General features: G+C 44.8%; 1 protein-coding gene across 4 annotated transcripts in view; it reads left to right on the plus strand.

The window, feature by feature from the left end:
- Nucleotides 1–20,656, plus strand: part of ANKFN1 (ankyrin repeat and fibronectin type III domain containing 1) — a 218,257-nt gene that overhangs the window by 132,254 nt on the left and 65,347 nt on the right. For all 4 annotated transcript variants that reach the window (XM_079965373.1, XM_079965372.1, XM_079965375.1 and 1 more), the window contains 3 exons: nt 3,883–3,980; nt 6,319–6,409; nt 14,614–14,721. In XM_079965373.1, coding sequence (XP_079821499.1) covers nt 3,883–3,980; nt 6,319–6,409; nt 14,614–14,721 — 297 coding nt within the window. The remainder of the gene's footprint in view (nt 1–3,882; nt 3,981–6,318; nt 6,410–14,613; nt 14,722–20,656) is intronic.

Consider the following 20,656-nt stretch of genomic DNA (forward strand, 5'->3'; position numbering starts at 1 on the left):
AGTCACGAAATTAAAGACACCTGCTTCTTGGGAGAAAAGCGCTGACAAACCTAGACAGCATCTTAAAAAGCAGAGTCATCACCTTGCCAACAAAGGTCTGTATAGTTAAAGCTATGGTTTTCCCAGTAGTGATGTATGGAAGTGAAAGCTGGACCATAAAGAAGGCTGGTCGCCGAAGAATTGATGCTTTTGAATTATGGTGCTGGAGGAGACTCTTGAGAATCCCATGGACTGCAAGAAGATCAAACCTATCCATTCTTGAGGAAATCAGCCCTGAGTGCTCACTGGAAGGACAGATCGTAAAGCTGAGGCTCCAATACTTTGGCCACCTCATGAGAAGAGAAGACTCCCTGGAAAAGACCCTGATGTTGGGAGAAGGGGACAACAGAGGACGAGATGGTTGGACAGTGTTCTTGAAGCTACCAACACGAGTTTGACCAAACTGCGGGAGGCAGTGGAAGACAGGAGTGCCTGGCGTGCTCTGGTCCATGGGATCACGAAGAGTTGGACATGACTAAACGACTCAACAACAACAACAACAAGGTTTGGAAGACTTTGTGGGATTCCAGAGTCATCCTTTTTCTTCTTCCTCCAAATGCGATATGAAAACAATTTTAGGGAACCCTCCTCCCTTTCCCCCCTTCCTTCCCAACATCTTGATTTAGAAAGTTGACTAGAACTCACTATAGCTAGCACTGATTCTTGATGATCCTACTATTGTCAGCTCCCTTTGATTCCCAACAGTAAATCCCTCCGCACTGCGCCATATGGTTTCACTGTACATGACGACAAAGAATGGCCCCAGATTAAAGCCCATTATTCTCTTCCCCCAGAACGGGTCTTCTGACAAGACTGCACATTCCTTTTGGTTTGACATTAAACAACCTAGGACGGTCTTCTCCCATTTTATGCCGGCCTAGTAATGGAACTTGTCTGTTTTGGCAGCTTGTATACCCAGCTTTAGTTCGAAATGATTTAATGCAGCAAAAGTTATAAAGCCCAGAAAATTGTAGTTTACAATGGAAAATGTGACAGGCCATCAAATATAATGACACTTACAGGCACTCTGTAATGAAAGGCTACTATGCGCCAGTGCGAGAACCCCCATACAAGATGTTCTCTTAACAGCCTCTAAATTTTCATTGCTGCGGCTGGAGATAGTTCTGTGGCTCTCAATAAAGTCTGAGGTGTTTGTGTTGTTAGAGCTTCAGGGAGCTCAAGGTTAATGGACAAAAGTTAATGTTTCGTTGAGCGCTGCTTCTCACATTATGTTTGAAAGGCTGTGTACAGTCTCAGAAGTTGAACCCATGTCTGGAGCCCTGTGAAAAACCATAATGCAAAATACATGTGTCACTTTTGGCTCAAGGCAGACACTTGTATGTGATTGGGTATCTGCTGCCCTTGGTCACATAGCTAAAAGAAGCCCACCAAGCCACGTTCTGTGACAGGTTTTTATGAGAAGGTTGGCTAGACTGGTGACTGGGAGTGGTCGCCGAGACAACATAACACCGGTCCTGAAAGATTTGCATTGGCTCCCAGTACATTTCTGAGCACAATTCAAAGTGTTGGTGCTGACCTTTAAAGCCCTAAATGGCCTCGGCCCAGTATACCTGAAGGAGTGTCTCCACCCCCATCATTCAGCCCAGACACTGAGGTCCAGCTCCCTCACTGTGAGACATGAGGTTACAGGGAACCAGGCAGAGGGCCTTCTTGGTCATGGCGCCCGCCCTGTGGAATGCCCTCCCATCAGATGTCAATGAAATAAACAACTATTTGAGTTTTAGAAGACATCTGAAGGCAGCCCTGTTTAGGGAAGTTTTTAATGTCTGATGTTTTATCATGTTTTTAATATGCTGTTGGGAACCACCTGGAGTAGCTGGGGAAACCTATTGTTGTTGTTGTTGTTGTTGTTGTTGTTGTTGTTGTTGTTGTTGTTATGCCAGAATGGTGTAGTGGTTAAGAGCAGTGGACTCGTAATCTGGTAAACCGGGTTCGCGTCTCCACATGTAACTGCTGGGTGACCTTGGGCCAGTCACACTTCTTTGAACTCTCAGCCCCACTCACCTCACAGAGTGTTTGTTGTGAGGGAGGAAGGGAAAGGAGATTGTTAGCCGCTTGGAGACTGCTTAAGGGGAGTGAAAGGCGGGATATCAAATCCAAACTCCTCCTCCTCTTCTTCTCTCCCAGATGTTGTCGGACTCTATCTCGCATCATCCCTAGTTCTCACAGCCAGTAATCAGGGATGATGATGATGATGAAATTTGTATACTGCACTATACCTGCAGGTCTCCGGGCAGTTCACAAGATAAAATCACAAAATACGTAATAAAAATAAGAACAAGAACAGCTCAATAATCTCCCTTCCCCAACACATTTTAAAAGGGCATTGGATGTTAATCAGCCCAAGGCTTGATTAAAGAGGAATGTTAAAGTGTATAATGAAGGAGCCGGGAGAAGCTCCCTGGGGAGAGCATTCAACGAACAGGGAGCCACTACAGAAATGGCCCTTCCTTCCTTCCTTCCTTCCTTCCTTCCTTCCTTCCTTCCTTCCTTTCATATCTGTAGCAATTGGGCCTTATTTTGATACAGGGAAGCTGCCCGTAAGTTAGTTTTTTGCTATGGTGTCCATCCTTGCAAAATACCGTAGTTTTCCACGTATAAGACTATGTTTCCCCCCCAATTTTTTTAAGTTTAAAATTGGGGGTCGTCTTATACACGAAATGTTTAAAATATTTATTTCTTAATTTTGGGCTCAAAAAATAGGGCTCGTCTTATACATGGGGGCATCTTATAGACTGAAAAATATGGTAGTTAGGTCCTATTGTCATCAATCATCAAAGTGTGACATTTTATTATTGCTGTAACAGCCCTGCAAACTGTGAGGCTCTGTATTATTTCCTTTGTATATAATGGAGGTGGGTAGACTTGCTATTGTCCACTCTGTCTTCTCGTTTAAAAGCAACAGCATGGTGGCTAGATGTGTGCTCTGGCTAACATATCAAGGGTTTAGGACTGCTCTGCCTTCTTACTATAGATAAAGTGGTCTTAGATCTGCAGCCTCCTTTATTCATTAAGATTACTTCTTCTGAATTTGCTGTCTTCAGCTCGGTAAGCTATAACCAGCACCTGATTTAATTTAATAGTATTCTTCAAAAATGCACGCAGCTCAGTTTTGAAACAATCTCAGGTTTTGGGTGTTTGCAGAATTTCTGATTCAAAATGGTTCTTCTGGTGAATGGGTATGTGATTTCAGTGATCTCAAGAGGCATTGCAAACAGGGGCAAAGGACTCACACACACACATTGCATTTTAAAGGCTTTCTAGTTATTTCACCCAGCAAAAGCAGGGAAATTGATCTCTGCTGTCCCCAGAACAAAGAACAACATCTGTAGGAAAAAGTGAAAAGAGTGGGTATGTTTTTATTGAACTTTGATGAACCCCAATGCCTAAGTTTCAAGCTTAAAGATTTTCCAAAGTAATTATCAGCTCCGCTCTCCTTCATTGTGTGTCTGTATGTGAGGAATTCAGTGGTTCAATAATTTTATTCTATTTTTAGACAGATGAAACTGTCCTCTTGTGTTGCTTCAAACTGTGAACCCCACCGAAAGTCACCTCCTAAGCACTGAATTGTTGGCTGATTTGCAGCCAGTAGATCCACGTACTTGCTTAGCTGCTTGCAGGCCAAAATTCCCTTTCTCTTTGCGAGAGTAAAGTGCAAATGTTTGCTTGGCTTAACTTGCATGCGAAAAACCTTCTTCAACACTTTCATTGATACAGAGGCCTGAGACAAACAAGGGAGAGATGACGTAAATTAGCTGAATGTTCCTCTCTCAGACAATTGATGTCTATTTAACCTTTCCACTGTTTGATTTTGTTTCCTAGCGGAATGGAGCTATTCAGAAGACTTTTCTCCTTTGGCTGGGGAAATCATCACGGATAACCTTCAGTCTATGAGGTGCACCATCACCGGCCTCACCATGGTAAATGACAAGGCCTTAATTTAGATTGCGCTGCTCCCCAAACACTAGCAAAACTGCCCACTTTGAATTTAAGCTGCTCGAGGAGGACAGCTGAGCGCCATTCCTCCGGCAAGGGCTGCCAGTCATTAAACGCATTGTGTCTGGTACCCAGCATCTGAAAACCACAAAGGGATGGGCGGTTGGCTGTAGGTTGTTTTGTGAGTCGCTGTATTAGTGGGGGAGATCTGAAGAGAGTGGAATTAAAGCTGCTGTGCCATGGATCATGGGCTAATCTTAGGGCAGATCAAAGGCTTTGGAGAGATCCAATCCTGACTCCATGTCTGATGCCTAAAATAACAGTTCCATCCCTACCGCTTTGTTGGGGAAACAAAAGTCGCTGGCTGCAGCAACTTAAAAGGAGAGAGGGGTGTTTTTATAGAGATTAAAAGTGGGTGGCTAATGGACAATGATCTCCCTATGGAGAGTCTCAGGAGGGGGGCATATAAGGATGTCCACTTCACATTCGTTTGCCTTCAACTTTCGGTCCTTCATAAGCAGCTGAATGTGACTTTCGACATCAGTAACAGGGGTTTTTTATTTTTAAAATTCATCAATATTAACAGCTGGAGGGAAATCTCAGATACATTCTCCTGTCTCAAAATCGTTTGCATTTTTTTAATTTAAAGAAAAACCTGTGTTAGTCGAGGGAGACACATTAAGTTCTTCTAAACTGACTTTTAAATTCAACATTTAACATCTTGGGGTTTGAAGCTTAGATTTTAAAAGTGTCTTTTTACAGTTGGGTTTTTGTTGTTGTTGTTGATTTGTGCAAAGGTTAGCTTTGAACAAATGCTTTGGTAGAGACATTCATAAGATGCCTGATACGATTTCCCAGATAATATTTTTTCCCCCCAGCTTCATGTCCGTGGGAGGCAGCAGCTGAAATGGGGCGTTTTGGGGCAGGAGTGGCGATCAAAAGCCCTGTAGATCCCAGGAAAGCACCAATTCCCAGGTTGTTATGTCATGTGTAGTTTGGGCCTTAGCCTGGCTCAGCAGAAGGCAACTCCTTATAGCTCTGTGGAACATCTAAAAACAGGGTACCTCTGTTGACCTAGAAGACTGTGGTTGTAGCCCTAACACGCACATCTCATAGACCTCCCTTTGACCTGTTTCAGGAGCTGTTCCTTGAGAGACAATTTAGATGCAAATCATCAGCAATTTACCAGTATACAACCTACAAGAATAATAAAGGCCATGCACCGCCCAGTGCTAGCTAATCTAAACTACTTCTCAGGGTCCCAGAGATACAGTATGCAATATTGTAAGAGATAAGGTGAAGCCAATTGTAAATGATGGAGAATGCAGCGCCAGTACATGGATAAAACATGCGGCCAACACGTTTTTCTATTACTATAATAATGATGGTGATGATCTCAAGCAGTTTATGCCTCATATTTCTTTGGGGTAACCTTTGTGGTTGTTTGGGGGCAAGCTTTGTTTCTGAAACGTTCCACTGTGGACAGTGAAGGAACAGAAGAAAAGTCGATTTTTGACACTTGCTATGATATTATTAGCATTGTTTCAATGCCATTTGGCAACATTTGGCTTCTCTAGCTGCTGTTTCTTCTCAATAATGTCTTCCTCCCTCCTTCCCTCCCTCCTTATTAATATTATTATTATTATTCAAATTTCTATACCACCCTTCCTCCAAAGATCACAAGACAGTTTACAATATATACAGCGGTACCTCGGTTCTCAAACATAATCCATTCCTGAAGACCGTTCGGTTTCCAAAACGTTCGAAAACCAAGGGAGGGCTTCCCATTGGTTGCAAGAGTTTCTTGCACACAGCAGAAGCCATGTCACACGTTCAAGTTCCGAAAAACGTTCGAAAACAGAAGCATTTACTTCCGGGTTTGGGGCGTTCGAGAACCAAAACATTCGACAACGGAGGTGTTCGGGAACCAAGGTACCACTGTATTCCTCCCTCTCTTCCTTTAATTCTGCTTCTTCATCTTATTGGTTTCACTGTCCTCAGACTCATTTGCTCTCACTTCTACTTGGTTGTGGCAACCTGCAAGCTTTTCTTGCTGATGCCTCAGCGCTACGGCTTATGTATTATCATCACAGGCAGCCATAAGCAAAGCCGCACGTCCTGCAGTTGCTTCAGCTGTCTCGAATGCGCCAGTTTCAAACGTTAGTGAACATTCAGCACAGCCCTGCTATAAAACAGGTTACAAGAAATGTATTTGGGTCACTGGGCTCGCTCCTTTGTCAATGGGTAGCCGCATGACTATGGAATGCTCGTTTTGCCCATGCTCATAAACTTGGGGTCGTCTGTTTTATTTTCTCATTACAGGGCCGAATCTATTATGTCCGAGTTTATGCTTATAACATGAAAGGCTGGGGGCAGCCTCAGACTTCCACGCCCCCCTGTGCTTCTCCTTCAAGTAGGTTAAGAGTTTTTGTCTATTTCAACATTGACTGCTTGTATTATTTGAACAACATGCATTCATCTTCTCTTTTTCCCTCTCTTTTAAAGTGGAATTTAATAATGAGATCTGGATTTGAGGATTGAAGATAATGTTTGCTTATAGAAACTGGCTTTGTGGGGTGTTATATTGGATTGGACAAAGTGAATATTGTTTTTATATAGCAGACAGATGAATTGGAAGTTCTTTATTTTCTGAATCTTAATTTTTTCTTTTTCTCTTTTCACCTCTTTTCTACTCTTTCTTTATTTTTTTTTTCTTTCTCTATTTCTTCACGCCTTTTTGGATTTTTATTGTATCTAGATAAAAGTCTTGGTTTGGTTTTAAAAGGGAAAAGATATTAAGTTTTGTCTTTCTCTCTGTAAAACTTAATAAAATTAATTTTTTAAAAATAAATAGAGTGACATTTAAAAGGCTAGTTCAGCCAAGGTGAAATGATCATGGCAGCAAAAAATAAAATAAATAAATAAAATGGAATGCATTTATAGAAATAGTTAATCTATGTGCTTTCAACCTCCCAATTAGCCCTGTGTTTGGCTGTCTGTGAAATATCTGGTCCTTCAAGAACATACATGTGGAAGCAGGAAGTTGCCTAACTCCGAGTCAAACAATTGGTCCATCTAGTTCAGCAGTGCCTATAGTGGTTGGCAGCAGCTCTCTGAGAGCCAGTGTGGTGTAGTGGTTAAGAGTGGTAGATTCGTAATCTGGTGAACCAGGTTCGATTCCCCGCTCCTCCACATGCAGCTGCTGGGTGACCTTGGGCCAGTCACACTTCTCTGAAGTCTCTCAGCCCCACTCACCTCGCAGAGTGTTTGTTGTGAGGGAGGAAGGAAAAGGAGAATGTTAGCCGCTTTGAGACTCCTTCGGGTAGTAATAAAGCGGGATATCAAACCCAAACTCTTCTTCTTCAGACCAAGTTTGGCCTATCCTTGCTTTGCCTGGAGTTGCCCTGGGTTGAGCCTGCAATACTCTGTGTGCAAAGTGAATGATGTACCACTGAGCCATGGTCTTTCTCACACCCAGCTGTGTATGAAATTATACTTTTGTTCATTTGTTTACATGTGTAGCACCATTGATGGTCATAGCTAATAATAATAATAATAATAATAATAATAATAATGTTATTATTTGTACCCCACCCATACGGCTGGGTTTCTCCAGCCACTCTGGGCAGCTTCCAGAATATATAAAAACGTAATAAAACATTACACATTTTAAACACCCCCAGACAGGGTTGCCTTAAGATGTCTTCTACAGATTCCATAGTTACTTATCTCCTTGACATCCAATGGGAGTGCATTCCACAGGGCGGGTGCTACTACCGAGAAGGCCCTCTGCCTGGTTCCCTGTAACCTCCCTTCTCACAGTAAGGGAACCACCAGAAGACCCTCACAGGGCCACAACAAAACGACAAAACACAGAAATGGGAAAATGTGAATGAAAAAGATCCCCTACACCCATATTCTTTTAAAACAATACAGGGTTTTCTGTGTGTGTAAGCTTTCATTTTCTTTGAAAAGAAATATTAAAATGTAGAGGCATGATCGGATCCTCTCCTTAACTTTCTCCAAATTCAGAATGCTAGCAGTTGGTCTACACGTTACTTTTATCACTCTCGCAAGCTGGAAATGGCTTCTCTCTGTGGCTTTTCCAAGCCACCAACATGAAATGTCGTGCAGCAGCTGATCTCACTATATTTATGGCTGCCAGGAAAAGTTGGCATGCCAGCTGCCAAACACAGCCAAATACACAATGCACAACCATTAACTGGTACATGAGGCTGGCCTTGGTGGAAAAGCGACCACCCAAAAGCCATTTCCAGCTTCCTCTGTATGTTAAAGATAATGCTTAGACCAGTTCTAAAACAGAAGATATGACAATCAAATACAGTGGTACCTTGGGTTACAGACGCTTCAGGTTACAGACTCTGCTAACCCAGAAATAGTACCTTGGTTTAAGAACTTTGCTTCAGGATAAGAGCAGAAATTGTGTGGCGGCGTCAGGAGGCCCCATTAGCTAAAGTGGTGCTTCAGGTTAAGAACAGTTTCAGGTTAAGAATGGACCTCCAGAACAAATTAAGTTCTTAACCCAAGGTACCACTGTACTGCGAAATAGCCTCTCTTTTGTCAAAAGCGAAATTACTCACCACCACACCACCCCCTGCCACCCTTTAAATGACCAAAGGTGTGTTTTAGTTACCTAGAACTAGAATAAGTACTCTCTCATTTTACAGTGGTACCTCGGTTCTCAAATTTAATCCGTTCTGGAAGTCCGTTCCAAAACCAAAGCGTTCCAAAACCAAGGCGTGCTTTCTCATAGAAAGTAATGCAAAATGGATTAATCTGTTCCAAACTTTTAAAAACAACCCCTAAAACAGCAATTTAACATGAATTTTACTATCTAACGAGACCATTGATCCATAAAATGAAAGCAATAAACAATGTACTGCAGTCACACAATCAATCAATCAATCAATCAATCAGTAGCTGAACTGCATTCCACAAAGTCACAAAAACAAAACAAAAAGAGCAACAAAAACAAAAATGCAAAATAAATAGCAAAAACGGACACTAAAAATGGAAGTGTGGCACTCAAAAAGGAGCATGTTTAACTTCCGGAAAAAGTTCGCAAACCGGAACACTTCCTTTCGGGTTTGCAGTGATTGGGTTCCAAGTTGTTTAAGTACCAAGGCATTTGAGAACCAAGGTACCACTGTATTACATAAGCTTATTTATTCATCCAACAGCAAATGCTTTGGCTCTTAAGTTCACACAAACGTTTTCTGTTTTCATGCCTCAGTTTAATCCATCTACCTTCTCTTAGTCGACCTCATCAGTTTCTTGCAATAGCCTCCCAATGCTGATAATGCAGATATTTAAGCTGCTGCATGTCATTGGGAGCTTTCTCTTTCTTGTGATGTGCAGCGGATCACCTGCCCTCCCTCCCTATATGCAGGGCTGTTCTTTTGGCCTTGTTATGCCTGTCTAGGGGTTGTCTGTTTAGAGCAGCGGCCCAGTAGGAATTTTGCCATTTGGCTGATTGGCTGGTGCCTCTTTTTTTTTGCCTACTGTGTAGCAAATCGTCACAACTTTGTAAGGTTGGTGGTTGGGCATTGGTTCGATGTTTTGCGGAGGGGAAGCAGTTGGCTGTGCCTGCCCCTCCATTGCTGCTGCTAGGGAATTCCATTAAAGGAATCCAGGGGCTCGCCTTGCATTTCTCCAAACCTTGTCAGGGAGCTAGGGCCATGCCAGAGTCCCTGGGAGTATCTGGGGTGAGCTGTGAAACCCAGCTTCGTGCTCCCCCAGAATGCTTTCCCTTACTGACTTCTGGTGGTGCCCAGTTGTCAGTCCTGTTCCTGCCACAGTTCAGGTTCAGGCAGTCGGGAACCATGCCTAAACAACCACTCACAGGCTGTAATCAATAAAGTTGTGGCCAAAATTATTGCCCAAAACCTTAAACTAAATTTCTGTGTCTGTTAGGTACCGTATTTTTTGCTCTATAAGACTCACTTTTTCCCTCCTAAAAACTAAGGGGAAATGTGTGTGCGTCCTATGGAGTGAATGCAGGCTGCGCAGCTATCCCAGAAGCCAGAACAGCAAGAGGGATTGCTGCTTTCACTGCGCAGCGATCCCTCTTGCTGTTCTGGCTTCTGAGATTCAGAATATTTTTTCCCTTGTTTTCCTCCTCCAAAAACTAGGTGCGTCTTGTGGTCTGGTGCGTCTTATAGAGCGAAAAATACGGTATTTATTTTGGGGGTGGTTTGGGGGGTCTTCACAGGCAACTTTATTTGCCTGGAATGCCATGCCCTTCCTATGAAATATTGGTTCATGAGCTTGCAATGTAAACTAACCCAGCACGGACCGTTCGCAAAACGTCAGCCATTGGGTAGCACTGATTGCATTTGCATACTCAGTGCCAGCTATGCAGAGTCTGTCAATAGGCATACATGCCGACAGCATGCTTTTATTTGCAGAGCCGAGGTGGGTTATTAACTTTATTCTTTTCCGTTAAAAGAGGTGTGGAAAATAGCAGCTAAACTTAGCACCCATGAGAGAGGGAGAGGTCAAAATGAGTGCCCTAAACTTGACCAAAATTATTATTCCCTTCTTGCCGACAAGAGACTCAGCAGGGTAGTAAGAAATAACTTAAAGGGAGTAAAATGGTTCAATTTGTAAATAGGTTTGAATTGGTTATGCAGCAAGATTAAAATAAGGAACCGCAGAGAGGTGGAGGGGGGAAGTCGAAGAAAATGTAGGTTGAATTTGTTTAGATTTAATGTTTGTTGTTGAAATATTGTAAAATGTAAAAATAAAAAAATTAGAGAGAGAGAGAGAGAGAGTCAGCAGGGAATGAAGGACTTTTGCTGGCCTGTTGTTAAAATTCAAATAGTAGCCACACGGTACCCAATAAGGAGCTGCCAGCTGATTCCCCCAGAATGTGGAAGACATTTGGCAGATGCCTTGTCAATAATATGGTACCAAGCTTAAAAGGTAAAGGTACCCCTGCCCATATGAGGGACGCAGGTGGCGCTGTGGGTTAAAGCCTCAGCGCCTAGGGCTTGCCAATCGAAAGGTCGGCGGTTCGAATCCCTGCGGCGGGGTGCGCTCCTGCTGCTCGGTCCCAGCGCCTGCCAACCTAGCAGTTCGAAAGCACCTCCAGGTGCAAGTAGATAAATAGGGACCGCTTACCAGCGGGAAGGTAAACGGCGTTTCCGTGTGCGACTCTGGCTCGCCAGAACAGCGATGTCACGCTGGCCACGTGACCCGGAAGTGTCTCTGGACAGCGCTGGCCCCTGGCCTCTTAAGTGAGATGGGCGCACAACCCCAGAGTCTGTCAAGACTGGCCCGTACGGGCAGGGGTACCTTTACCTTTACCTTTACCCCTGCCCGTACGGGCCAGTCGTGTCCGACTCTAGGGTTGTGCGCCCATCTCACTTAAGAGGCCGGGGGCCAGCGCTGTCCAGAGACACTTCCGGGTCACGTGGCCAGCGTGACGAAGCTGCTCTGGCGAGCCAGCACCAGCGCAGCACACGGAAACGCTGTTTACCTTCCCGCTATAAAGCGGTACCTATTTATCTACTTGCACTTAGGCGTGCTTTCGAACTGCTAGGTGGGCAGGAGCAGGGACCGAAAGACGGGAGCTCACCCCGCCGCGGGGATTCGAACCGCCGGCCATGCGATCGGCAAGTCCTAGGCACTGAGGTTTTACCCACAGCGCCACCCGCATACCAAGCTTAGTGTGGCATAAAAGAGCTTTTCTTCAGAGGTTGCAGGAGAGTTGAGGCATGTCTGGTTGAACACACACTCTCTACCGTACTCAAAGCAGGGCTGTTGTGTACAGCCCCACACCCTCTGTACCGGTTGGGAGATTTGCGTGTTGAGACCCTGCAACCACCCCCTTGTTGAAGAATAAAACATCAGAATGCAGATATTAGGTTAATGTTATTGGGCAAATTTTGGCCACAACTTTATTGATTACAGAATGTGAGCAGTATTGGCTTAGGCATTGAATGGACCCGACTATATCTGACTCCTGCCCGTTGCGCAGGGAGTCCGGTAAGGGCAAACCACCGGAAGGGGGAGCCCCGTCGATGCAAACCAACTCAAGCTCCCCCCAGGGTTCCCAACAGAGTTGTGTCATGGTCCTAGCCCCGCCCTGGGCTTCGGACAAGATCCACACCCCTGGATTCCTTTAAGGGAATACCCTTAAGCTTGGAGGGGCAGGTGATGGCCACACCTCCCCTCCCCCACACAAGATCAAACAATGCCTAACCGCAACCCTAACAAAGTTGTGGCGATTGCTACGAGGTAGGCGAAAACCAAATGGCCCATGCCAATTTGCCAAGTGGAAAAATTCCTACCAAGGCGCCTCAACAGTGACCAACCGAGGTCCATAGCATGGCCAATGAAGAATACCTGCAAAGGAGGGAGAGCAGGAGATTGAGGAAGCGAGCTGAGAGAAAACTCTCCAGCTCGCACCTCTGTTTAAATGGGTCCCAGCCATGTGCCCGCCCCCCCCCCAGCCAGCGGATTGGCTGGCTGGTTGCTGACATAGCCGGGATCCTCCAGGCAACGCGGGACTTTGTCCCCCGCCCCCGGAGGAGAGTGGGTGGCCACGTGGTCCACCGCAACTCCTCCCCACAGTGAAGTGGAGCGGACATATATCCTGTTTGAGCCTCATCCCTGAAGAGGACTTGTGCTTTCCCACTCCTGTGCCACATGTTTGAAGCAGCTGACCTAATGACTGGAAGTGGCCACTGGAACCATATAGCACTGATCCTAAAAGGACTACATTGGCTCCCGGTATGTTTCCAAGCACAATTCAAAGTGTTGGTCCTGGCCTTTAAAGCTCTAAATGGCCCAGTATACCTGAAGGAGCATCTCCACCTACCATTGTTTTATCCTGGACACTGAGATCTAGCTCTGGGGGCCTTCTGGCAGTTCCCTCACTGCAAGAAGTAAGGTTACAGGGAACCTTCTCAGCAGTGGCCCATGGTATGCCCTCCCTTCAGATGTCAAAGAGATAAGTAACTATACAACCTTTAGACAACATCTGAAGGCAGTCTTGCATATGGAAGTTTTAAATGGTGTTTTATTATGTTTCTGTATATGTTGGAAGCCACCTGGAGTGGTTAGGGCAACCCAGTCAGATGGGCGAGGTACAAATACTATTATTATTATTATTATTATTATTATTATTATTATTATTATTGATGTCAGGACCTGAGGTTCATTGCATGAATGGGGAAGGGCCATAGCTCAGTGGTCCAGCACCCACCTTGCATGCAGAAGGTTGAAGGTTCAGTCCCCAGCATCTCCAGGTTGGGAATGTCTCCTGCCTAAAACCTTGGAGAGCCACTGCCACTAGTCAGATAGATGGATCAATGGTCTGACTCAATACAACTCGTAATTGGGGAGGTTTTGCATTGGGAGACTATTTCTGATATAATGTGCATCTCCTGCAGTAGCTTGGGACACAACAGGAATGAGACCATATGGCCTGCCTTCCTGATTTGGTATGTTTCCAACAATTACCATTGGAATTAGCACCAGTGTCAGGCTTCGGGGAATTGGCTTACTCACCCGTGGCAGTAAATAAGAAGATCAAATGAAAGGAACGTCTTAGATTCTTTAATAATCAAAGTGAGAGACAAAAGAACACGTCTCCCTAGAAATGGCGGTGCTCCCAATTAAGGCTTACACCCCCTCTGTTCGTATTAATCTACATCACTCCTAAATTTTGTAATCTGAGCTTCTACCCTCTGTGCTTTCTGTTCTAAGACTTTCTGAGATCTTCTCGACTTGGGGGAGGGCGGTGGAGGAATGCTATCCAATGACCATGAATCTGTTAACCCTCTCTCTCCCAGTGTTTCTTCTCCTAGCTGTTCTCCATCCAGTGTTTCCCAGCTTCTGCTTTCTGAACTATGCCCCTCTGCAAACCACTGTTCCAAGTCTATACTGTCTTCCTGCTCCTGGGAAGATTCAAGATCCAGATTAGGGGGAGGGGGTGGCTCCTACTATTCCTCCTCAGTGCAGCCCTCCTCAATATGGTCCCTGACAACCAGATATATTTATTTACTGTTCTCAAATTCCTCCTGAAAGTCAATAATGATGGAGACCATGGAGGGCATACCTCAGACAGAGAACTGCCACTGAAAAAGTCTGCCACAGAGTGGAATGAATCAGAATAGCTTTCCGTAATTCTATTTCCAATTTGCATAAGGGGACCCTCCCCATACTTAGCATTTAAATCTTGGGACCCCAGCTGTTTTTTTTGGACTACAATTCCCATCACCCCTGACCACGGGTCCTAATAATTAGGGATGATGGGAGTTGTAGTCCAAAACAAAAAACAAAAAAAAACAGCTGGAGGCCCAAGTTTGGGAAACACTATTTAAATGCTAAGTTTGGGGAGGGGCCCCTGTAAATATGTGGGGGGGGGATTCTGAAAAAAATCAAATCAAATCTCCAAAAAGTTCGTAAAGTAGAAGCAGTAGCTATTTGAGAGGGAAGTTCACAGCATTCTGATCAAGGACAAACTTAAAAAAACAGGCTTATTGGCCAACTTTGTCTGGAGCCAGGAGACGATGAGACCAAAGAAACCCTTTCGTGGCTTCCTTTCCTCTGCCGCGTTTCACATTGCTTATTTCTTTCACTCAACAGACTGGAAAGACTACGATGGCCGAGAGCCTAGGCACAGGGGACAGGTCGAGGCTCTGGAACGTTTGCTGCAGCAGGTTAGGGCATCTCGTCCGAGTTACAGTTGCCGAGGTAAGGATAAAGTATCCTCCGTGGGGTAGGGCAGCAGGCGAAGTCTCCGTGGCGCCTGTAATTTTAGCAGCTTCCTATCTGGGCCATACTGTCTCATTCATCAAGAAAGAGAAAGATATTAATATTGGCCCATCTGGAATCACTTTAGCAGACTATCTCGCTCTTCTTGCCTCTCCCAATTGGCAGCGCGGCAAACATTTGAAGAGAAGCTTTCGCCAAAGCCTCTCTCTCATTTTCTCTCTCTCGTTTTTTTTTTTTCTCTCTCTCTCTCTCCTGCCCAGTAAATTGTTTCAGATCACAAACGCCAATTAATATGTTTAAAGACTTCCTGGCAAAGACAGATAATAGGCCTTAATGGGGCTGGTAATAATAATAATAATAATAATAATAATAATAATAATAATAATAATAATATGTTTTTATTATTTCAGAAAACCCGGCTCAGGGTGGCTAACAACAAATTTAAAAGACTTAATTATTGCAACAAAAAACAGCATAAAATAGAATCACAATCAATTCAGAATTCAAAAATAAGTTTAGGGGGGAAATCCAATAAACATTAGATGATCACCAAGGCTAGCTGGCTAAATTAGTCCTATTTGGGCCAGCGAGGAGACCAGGGGAGAATTAGCTGTGGTAGTGCCATGTTTTTGTGGAGCCTTGGGCAAGAGGCGGGCCATGGTTCCTTCGCACCCCTACAGCATGTGAAAAAAGAGGCATGGCCCCAGAGCATGTACAAAGTGCTTTCCCTGACCATTGCATGTCCACAGCCAGCCTCTCACAGCAAGTGACGTTTGTGGGAGGAGACATTCCGCCCCCCCAACCTAGAGCAATAAATTGCTATAATAGATACCCACCAGCAGGGAAAATGGCAGCAGGGTTCAATGATGGGTAAGGTAAAGGTAAAGGGACCCCTGACCATTAAGTCCAGTCATGACCGACTCTGGGATTGCGGCGCTCATCTCGCTTTATTGGCTGAGGGAGCCGGCGTTTGTCCGCAGAAAGCTTCCAGGTAATGTGGCTGGCATGACTAAGCTGCTTCTGGCAAACCAGAGCAGCACACAGAAACACCATTTACCTTCCCGCCGGAGCGGTACCTATTTATCTACTTGCACTTTGATGTGTTTTCGAACTGCTAGGTTGGCAGGAGCTGGGACCGAGCAATGGGAGCTCACCCCGTCGCGGGGATTCGAACCGCCGACCTTCTGATCGGCAAGTCCTAGGCTCCGTGGTTTAACCCACAGTGCCACCTGCGTCCCTTAATGATGGGTAATTTATGGTAATTTTCTGACTCCACCCATTACTGCTGCTGGCCGTGGTTTTAACTTTTAATATTGTTTGCTACAACCTTTTGACTGAACGAAAGCAGTGTGGCTGCTGCCAGCAAAACAGGTGCTATAAATTCTCTAGGAAGCAATTCCAACTTGTAATGAAAAAGAGGCACCCTAATGAGTGCGGGAGAAAAGCAAAATTGCTGCATTTTAAATGAAACTGTCTCCCCCGTTCCCTTAGATGTAGAGACAGTTTAAAGCCCAGCAAGTTCTCTGTTCTTCATTCATGGGAGACAATGTGCCTTTGAAAACCAGGGCAGCAGCTTGAGATACGTTCCAAAAGCCCATGTTCTCTGTGAGCTGTTGAAATGCGATTAAATATTTTTAATTACCTCCCCCCCTATATATATATATATATATATATATATATATATATATGTAATGTTTTTTCTTGAAATTATGGCTTTGTGACAAAGGAACTTCAACCCCCCCCCCCCGCTTTATTAGTAGGAGAAATCAAATTATTACAGAGTTCTGATTGTCTTCCCCTCTCTACCGTCTCGCCTTGGCAGATTCTGCACAAGGAGCCCTCGATTCTTATGTGTGCAAATATGCAACAATGCAGACTAGCAAAGGTCTGCGTGTTCCTTTGCTGTAACTATGGCAACATACGCTCAATGTGAAAATGCCCTTTTGAAAAAGGAAAGGAATGTTGCATGGAAATAAATGCTTCTTTTCCCCCTTCCTTCCTCGCCACCTTCTAATTAGGGTCCCCGTAAAGCAATCTGTTTTATAATGCGTCCTATTGAAAACCATTCTTTTTCCTTGCTGCTCTTTGTTATACTTTTGTGGCGCCTGCCACGGTGATGTGCGAACTCACTGTAGTGAGCATATGTGCGATTTGACATTCTGAAATGCGTTACGACGGTGGTTGGGTGAGCAGTTCGCACCACCTCTCTGGTGTAACCTCAACAGGAATGAAAAGCTTTTTCAGCCTGAAGACAACATTGGATTTTGAAATACTGACCCAAGACCATATATCGTGGTGGGTGGGGCCAGAGAGGAAATCTGGAGGAGCAGCATACATAAATTTCATCACTGTACAGCAAGCTAGTTTCTTTTCCTTTTTTTTTTTTTTTTGAAAATGATTTTTATTTGATTTTACAAGCATAGAGTTATAAGATCTCCTCCATGGGTCTTATTGTCAACATTTTCAACTGCATATTATTTCATAATCCATATTTTGTACCTATCCATTTTGTCCATAGTGTTTGTTACATTACACGTGTTATTAGAATCCTGCTAATGTTTTCATCTGCTTACAGTGGTCTCCTAAATAAATTATAATTTTTTCCCATTCCTTCTTAAAGTTTTTGTCTTCTTGGTTTCTGAGCTTTCCAGGCAGTTTTGCCATTTCAGCATAGTCCAACAGCTTAGTTTGCCATTCCTTGTCTTCTTTCCATGTCTGGGCTAGTAGCATCCATGCAGCTGTTGTCACATACATAAAGAGTCTTTTCTGCTCCTTTGGGATATCGGTACCTACAATTCCTAATAAGAAAGCATCTGGGGTTGTTGTTTTTTTATAAAAGTTATTTTAAACTTTTTTTTCAATTAATTACATATCATTTCCCAGAATGCTTTTATTACTTTACATGACCACCACATATGATAAAAGGTACCTTCTTTTTCTTTACATTTCCAGCAGATGTTTGTACTTGTCTAATACATTTTTGCTAAATTACTAGGAGTCAAATAACACCGGTACATCCTTTTCATATAGTTTTCTTTCAGCGGGCTACATGCCGAGAATTTCAAATCAGTTTTCCATAACCTTTCCCAATCTAAAAGTTGAATATTGTGCCCCCAAGTCCCTCGCCCAGTGTATCATTACGGATTTAACCTGTTCATCTTTTGTACACCATTCCAAGAGCAATCTTGACATTTTCGACAGTAATTTTATATTGTTTTCTAGCAGGTCTTTTTTGAAATCTTGAGATCTCATAATTGAAACCTTTCTTTTTGTCTGCCTTGAAAATATCATTTGATTGGTAAAACTGCAACCAATCTGTTAATAAATCCCTTATCTCTTCACAAACTTTCAGTTTCACCTGCAGTAAGCTAGTTTCTACACATACTCACATACACACATGTAATGGTCCTAGGGGTTGCTTGTGCGTAAATCGGCGCCACGCTTGGCTGAGTTACCTGGGTGAACCCTTTCTGTCCGGACAACCACTCACCTGTGGCTGTCTCAATCGCTGGCAGAATCCGTCAGTGGGCGTTTCTTGAACTTCTTCCAGCAAAGAAGCTCTTTGACGCCTAGTCTCTGCCTACTCTCCCTGCGCGGAAGCCTTCTGCGCAGGGAGGGTGTGGGCAGCGGAGGACCCGTGCTCTCCCCGCTGGTCTCTGGCGAGGAGTCATGGAGCCACCTCGCCGATTCCCCTATCTGCCCCCCTTCTCCACTGGTGTTATGCTGATTTCCTTCCTCAGAAGATGGGCTGCTTCTCTCCCTCCCGGGACGCTCTCCGGAATCCCTCTGGAGCCCTCCCTCCTTCTCTGGCTCCGATGGCAGTTCCCTGACAACACACACCCAACTCTGTCCTCCATCCTGGCATGAAAGAGGACGGTCTTTTTTCAGAGCTCCAGCACCTCTCAGGTGGGTACCTCTGCCACCTGAGTTCATAGTGAGCTCAGACACCTCTTTTTCTAGGAAAAAATAGCACTGAAAAGAGGCATTATCGGAGTTCAGAAACCAGGCATCATTGACTGGTTGGATGCAAAGGAATGGTTGGAGGAACCAGCTGGGGAACCGACCCACCCCAAGGGAAGTAGGCCCAGGGAGTGTTGGTGGGACAACGATGAGTGGTCAGAAGGAGAAGAGGGAGAAGACAGGGAGGAGGAGGTGTTGGAAGCTGAAGAGGTAACAGTGTTTAGTGAGCAGGGAGAGTCTGTGGCAGACAGAAGTCCAGAATCAGAGGCAGAAGCTGAAGCAGGAAAGGAGGGAAGCCAAGAGGCAGAGATGAGGCAGGCTGATGAAGAGGCATGGGAAAAGAAAAGGGCTGAGGAGTAAGCCCTACAGCAGGCATGGCCAAACATGGCCCTCCAGATGTTTTGGGACTACAACTCCCATCATCCCTAGCTAACAGCACCAGCGGTCAGGGATGATGGGAATTGTAGTCCCAAAACATCTGGAGGGTCAAGTTTGGCCATGCCTGCCCTACACAAATCCAGAGGGGAGACCTTAAGATAAATAATAATAATAATAATAATAATAATAATAATAATAATAATAATAAATTATTTATACCCCACCCTCCCCAGCCAAGGCTGGGCTCAGGGCAGCTAACACCAAATATGAATTACAATAAAATGTAATGGGGGGCAGAAACAACAACAACAACAACAACCAAACAAACAGTTAATTAAAATACAGCTTAAAATGCAGCTTAAAATGCAGCCTCATTTGAGTAGTAGCCCATAAATCAAGACCATAAAGGGAGGAAACATCAGATACTCACCCGAGCCAGCTATCCATGCTGGTCCTACATGGGCTAGCAAAAAGGCCATGGGCTAGCAAAAAGACCAAATCCCATATAAGGGGTCAGAGAGAGTCTAAGCCGAAGGCCAGGCTCCATCTTGCAGGCACTTCGGAAAGACGTCAAATCCTGCAGGGCCCTAGTCTCTTGTGACAGAGCGTTCCACCACATCAGGGCCAGTGCTGAAAAGGCCCTGACCCTGGTTGAAACCAATCTAACCTCCTTGCGGCTTGGGACCTCCAAAATCTTGCTATTTATGGACCTTAAGGTCCTCCGTAGGGCGTACCAGGAGAGGCGGTCCCATAGGTACAAGGGTCCTAGGCCACATAGGGCTTTAAAGGTCAAAACCAGCACCTTAAACATGACCCTATACTCCACCTGGAGCCAGTGCAGCTGGCAGTTGGATGGCACTTTGCAGCCAACCCCTGGTGCCAAATGTATCATTCTGTTTTCCTTTGGACCACACCAGCAAGGCTGAGAAGGTGATCTTGTCATCTGGGCAGCCCAGGAGCTACATACACAATGCTCAGGATGGCACCCAATTGCTGCTGGAACAGAGGCTTGGCTTCACACCCAGATGCGCAGTCCATTGTCTCTTGAGACAGACGGATGCCATCAACAACGTATCGTCTCTGTTTGGGCACCTCCTTTGCACAATTGCACCTGCGCGAGAGGGGAGAGAGGACAGCGGCCCTGTCAAGTCCTCATCACACAGTCTGCACAATTCTCCTCTGTTCTGTGGGTCACCTCTGAAGGAGAGAGGCTGCTTTAAGCATATAGGGCCCCTGAACAGAACTCATATCAAGTTGACCCTAGGAGACAACGATGTAAACAACCTCACAGAAACATCGCCAGGAAAACCTTTGACAACTCTGGCATGCCGGCTGCATTTTAGAGGCTCTGCAAACAGATCTGCTGTGGCTTTAGAATTTGCTTTGTAATTTGCCGTTATCCTTGGGAGAGACAGAGAGCTTTGGTTTCCAAAGTTTAATCTCCGGTGGAGGGAAAACATGGATGATTACAAGCCACAAGCTCACCCATTTGTCTTCATAACTAGCGTAACCAGGTTACTACAATTACAGATTGCTTGGCATTGTATGGGCCTAAGGTTGAAGAAGTTTTTTCCTC

This window comes from Podarcis cretensis (genome assembly GCF_951804945.1).
Source record: "Podarcis cretensis genome assembly, chromosome: 2".
NCBI classification, from domain to species: Eukaryota; Metazoa; Chordata; class Lepidosauria; order Squamata; family Lacertidae; genus Podarcis; species Podarcis cretensis.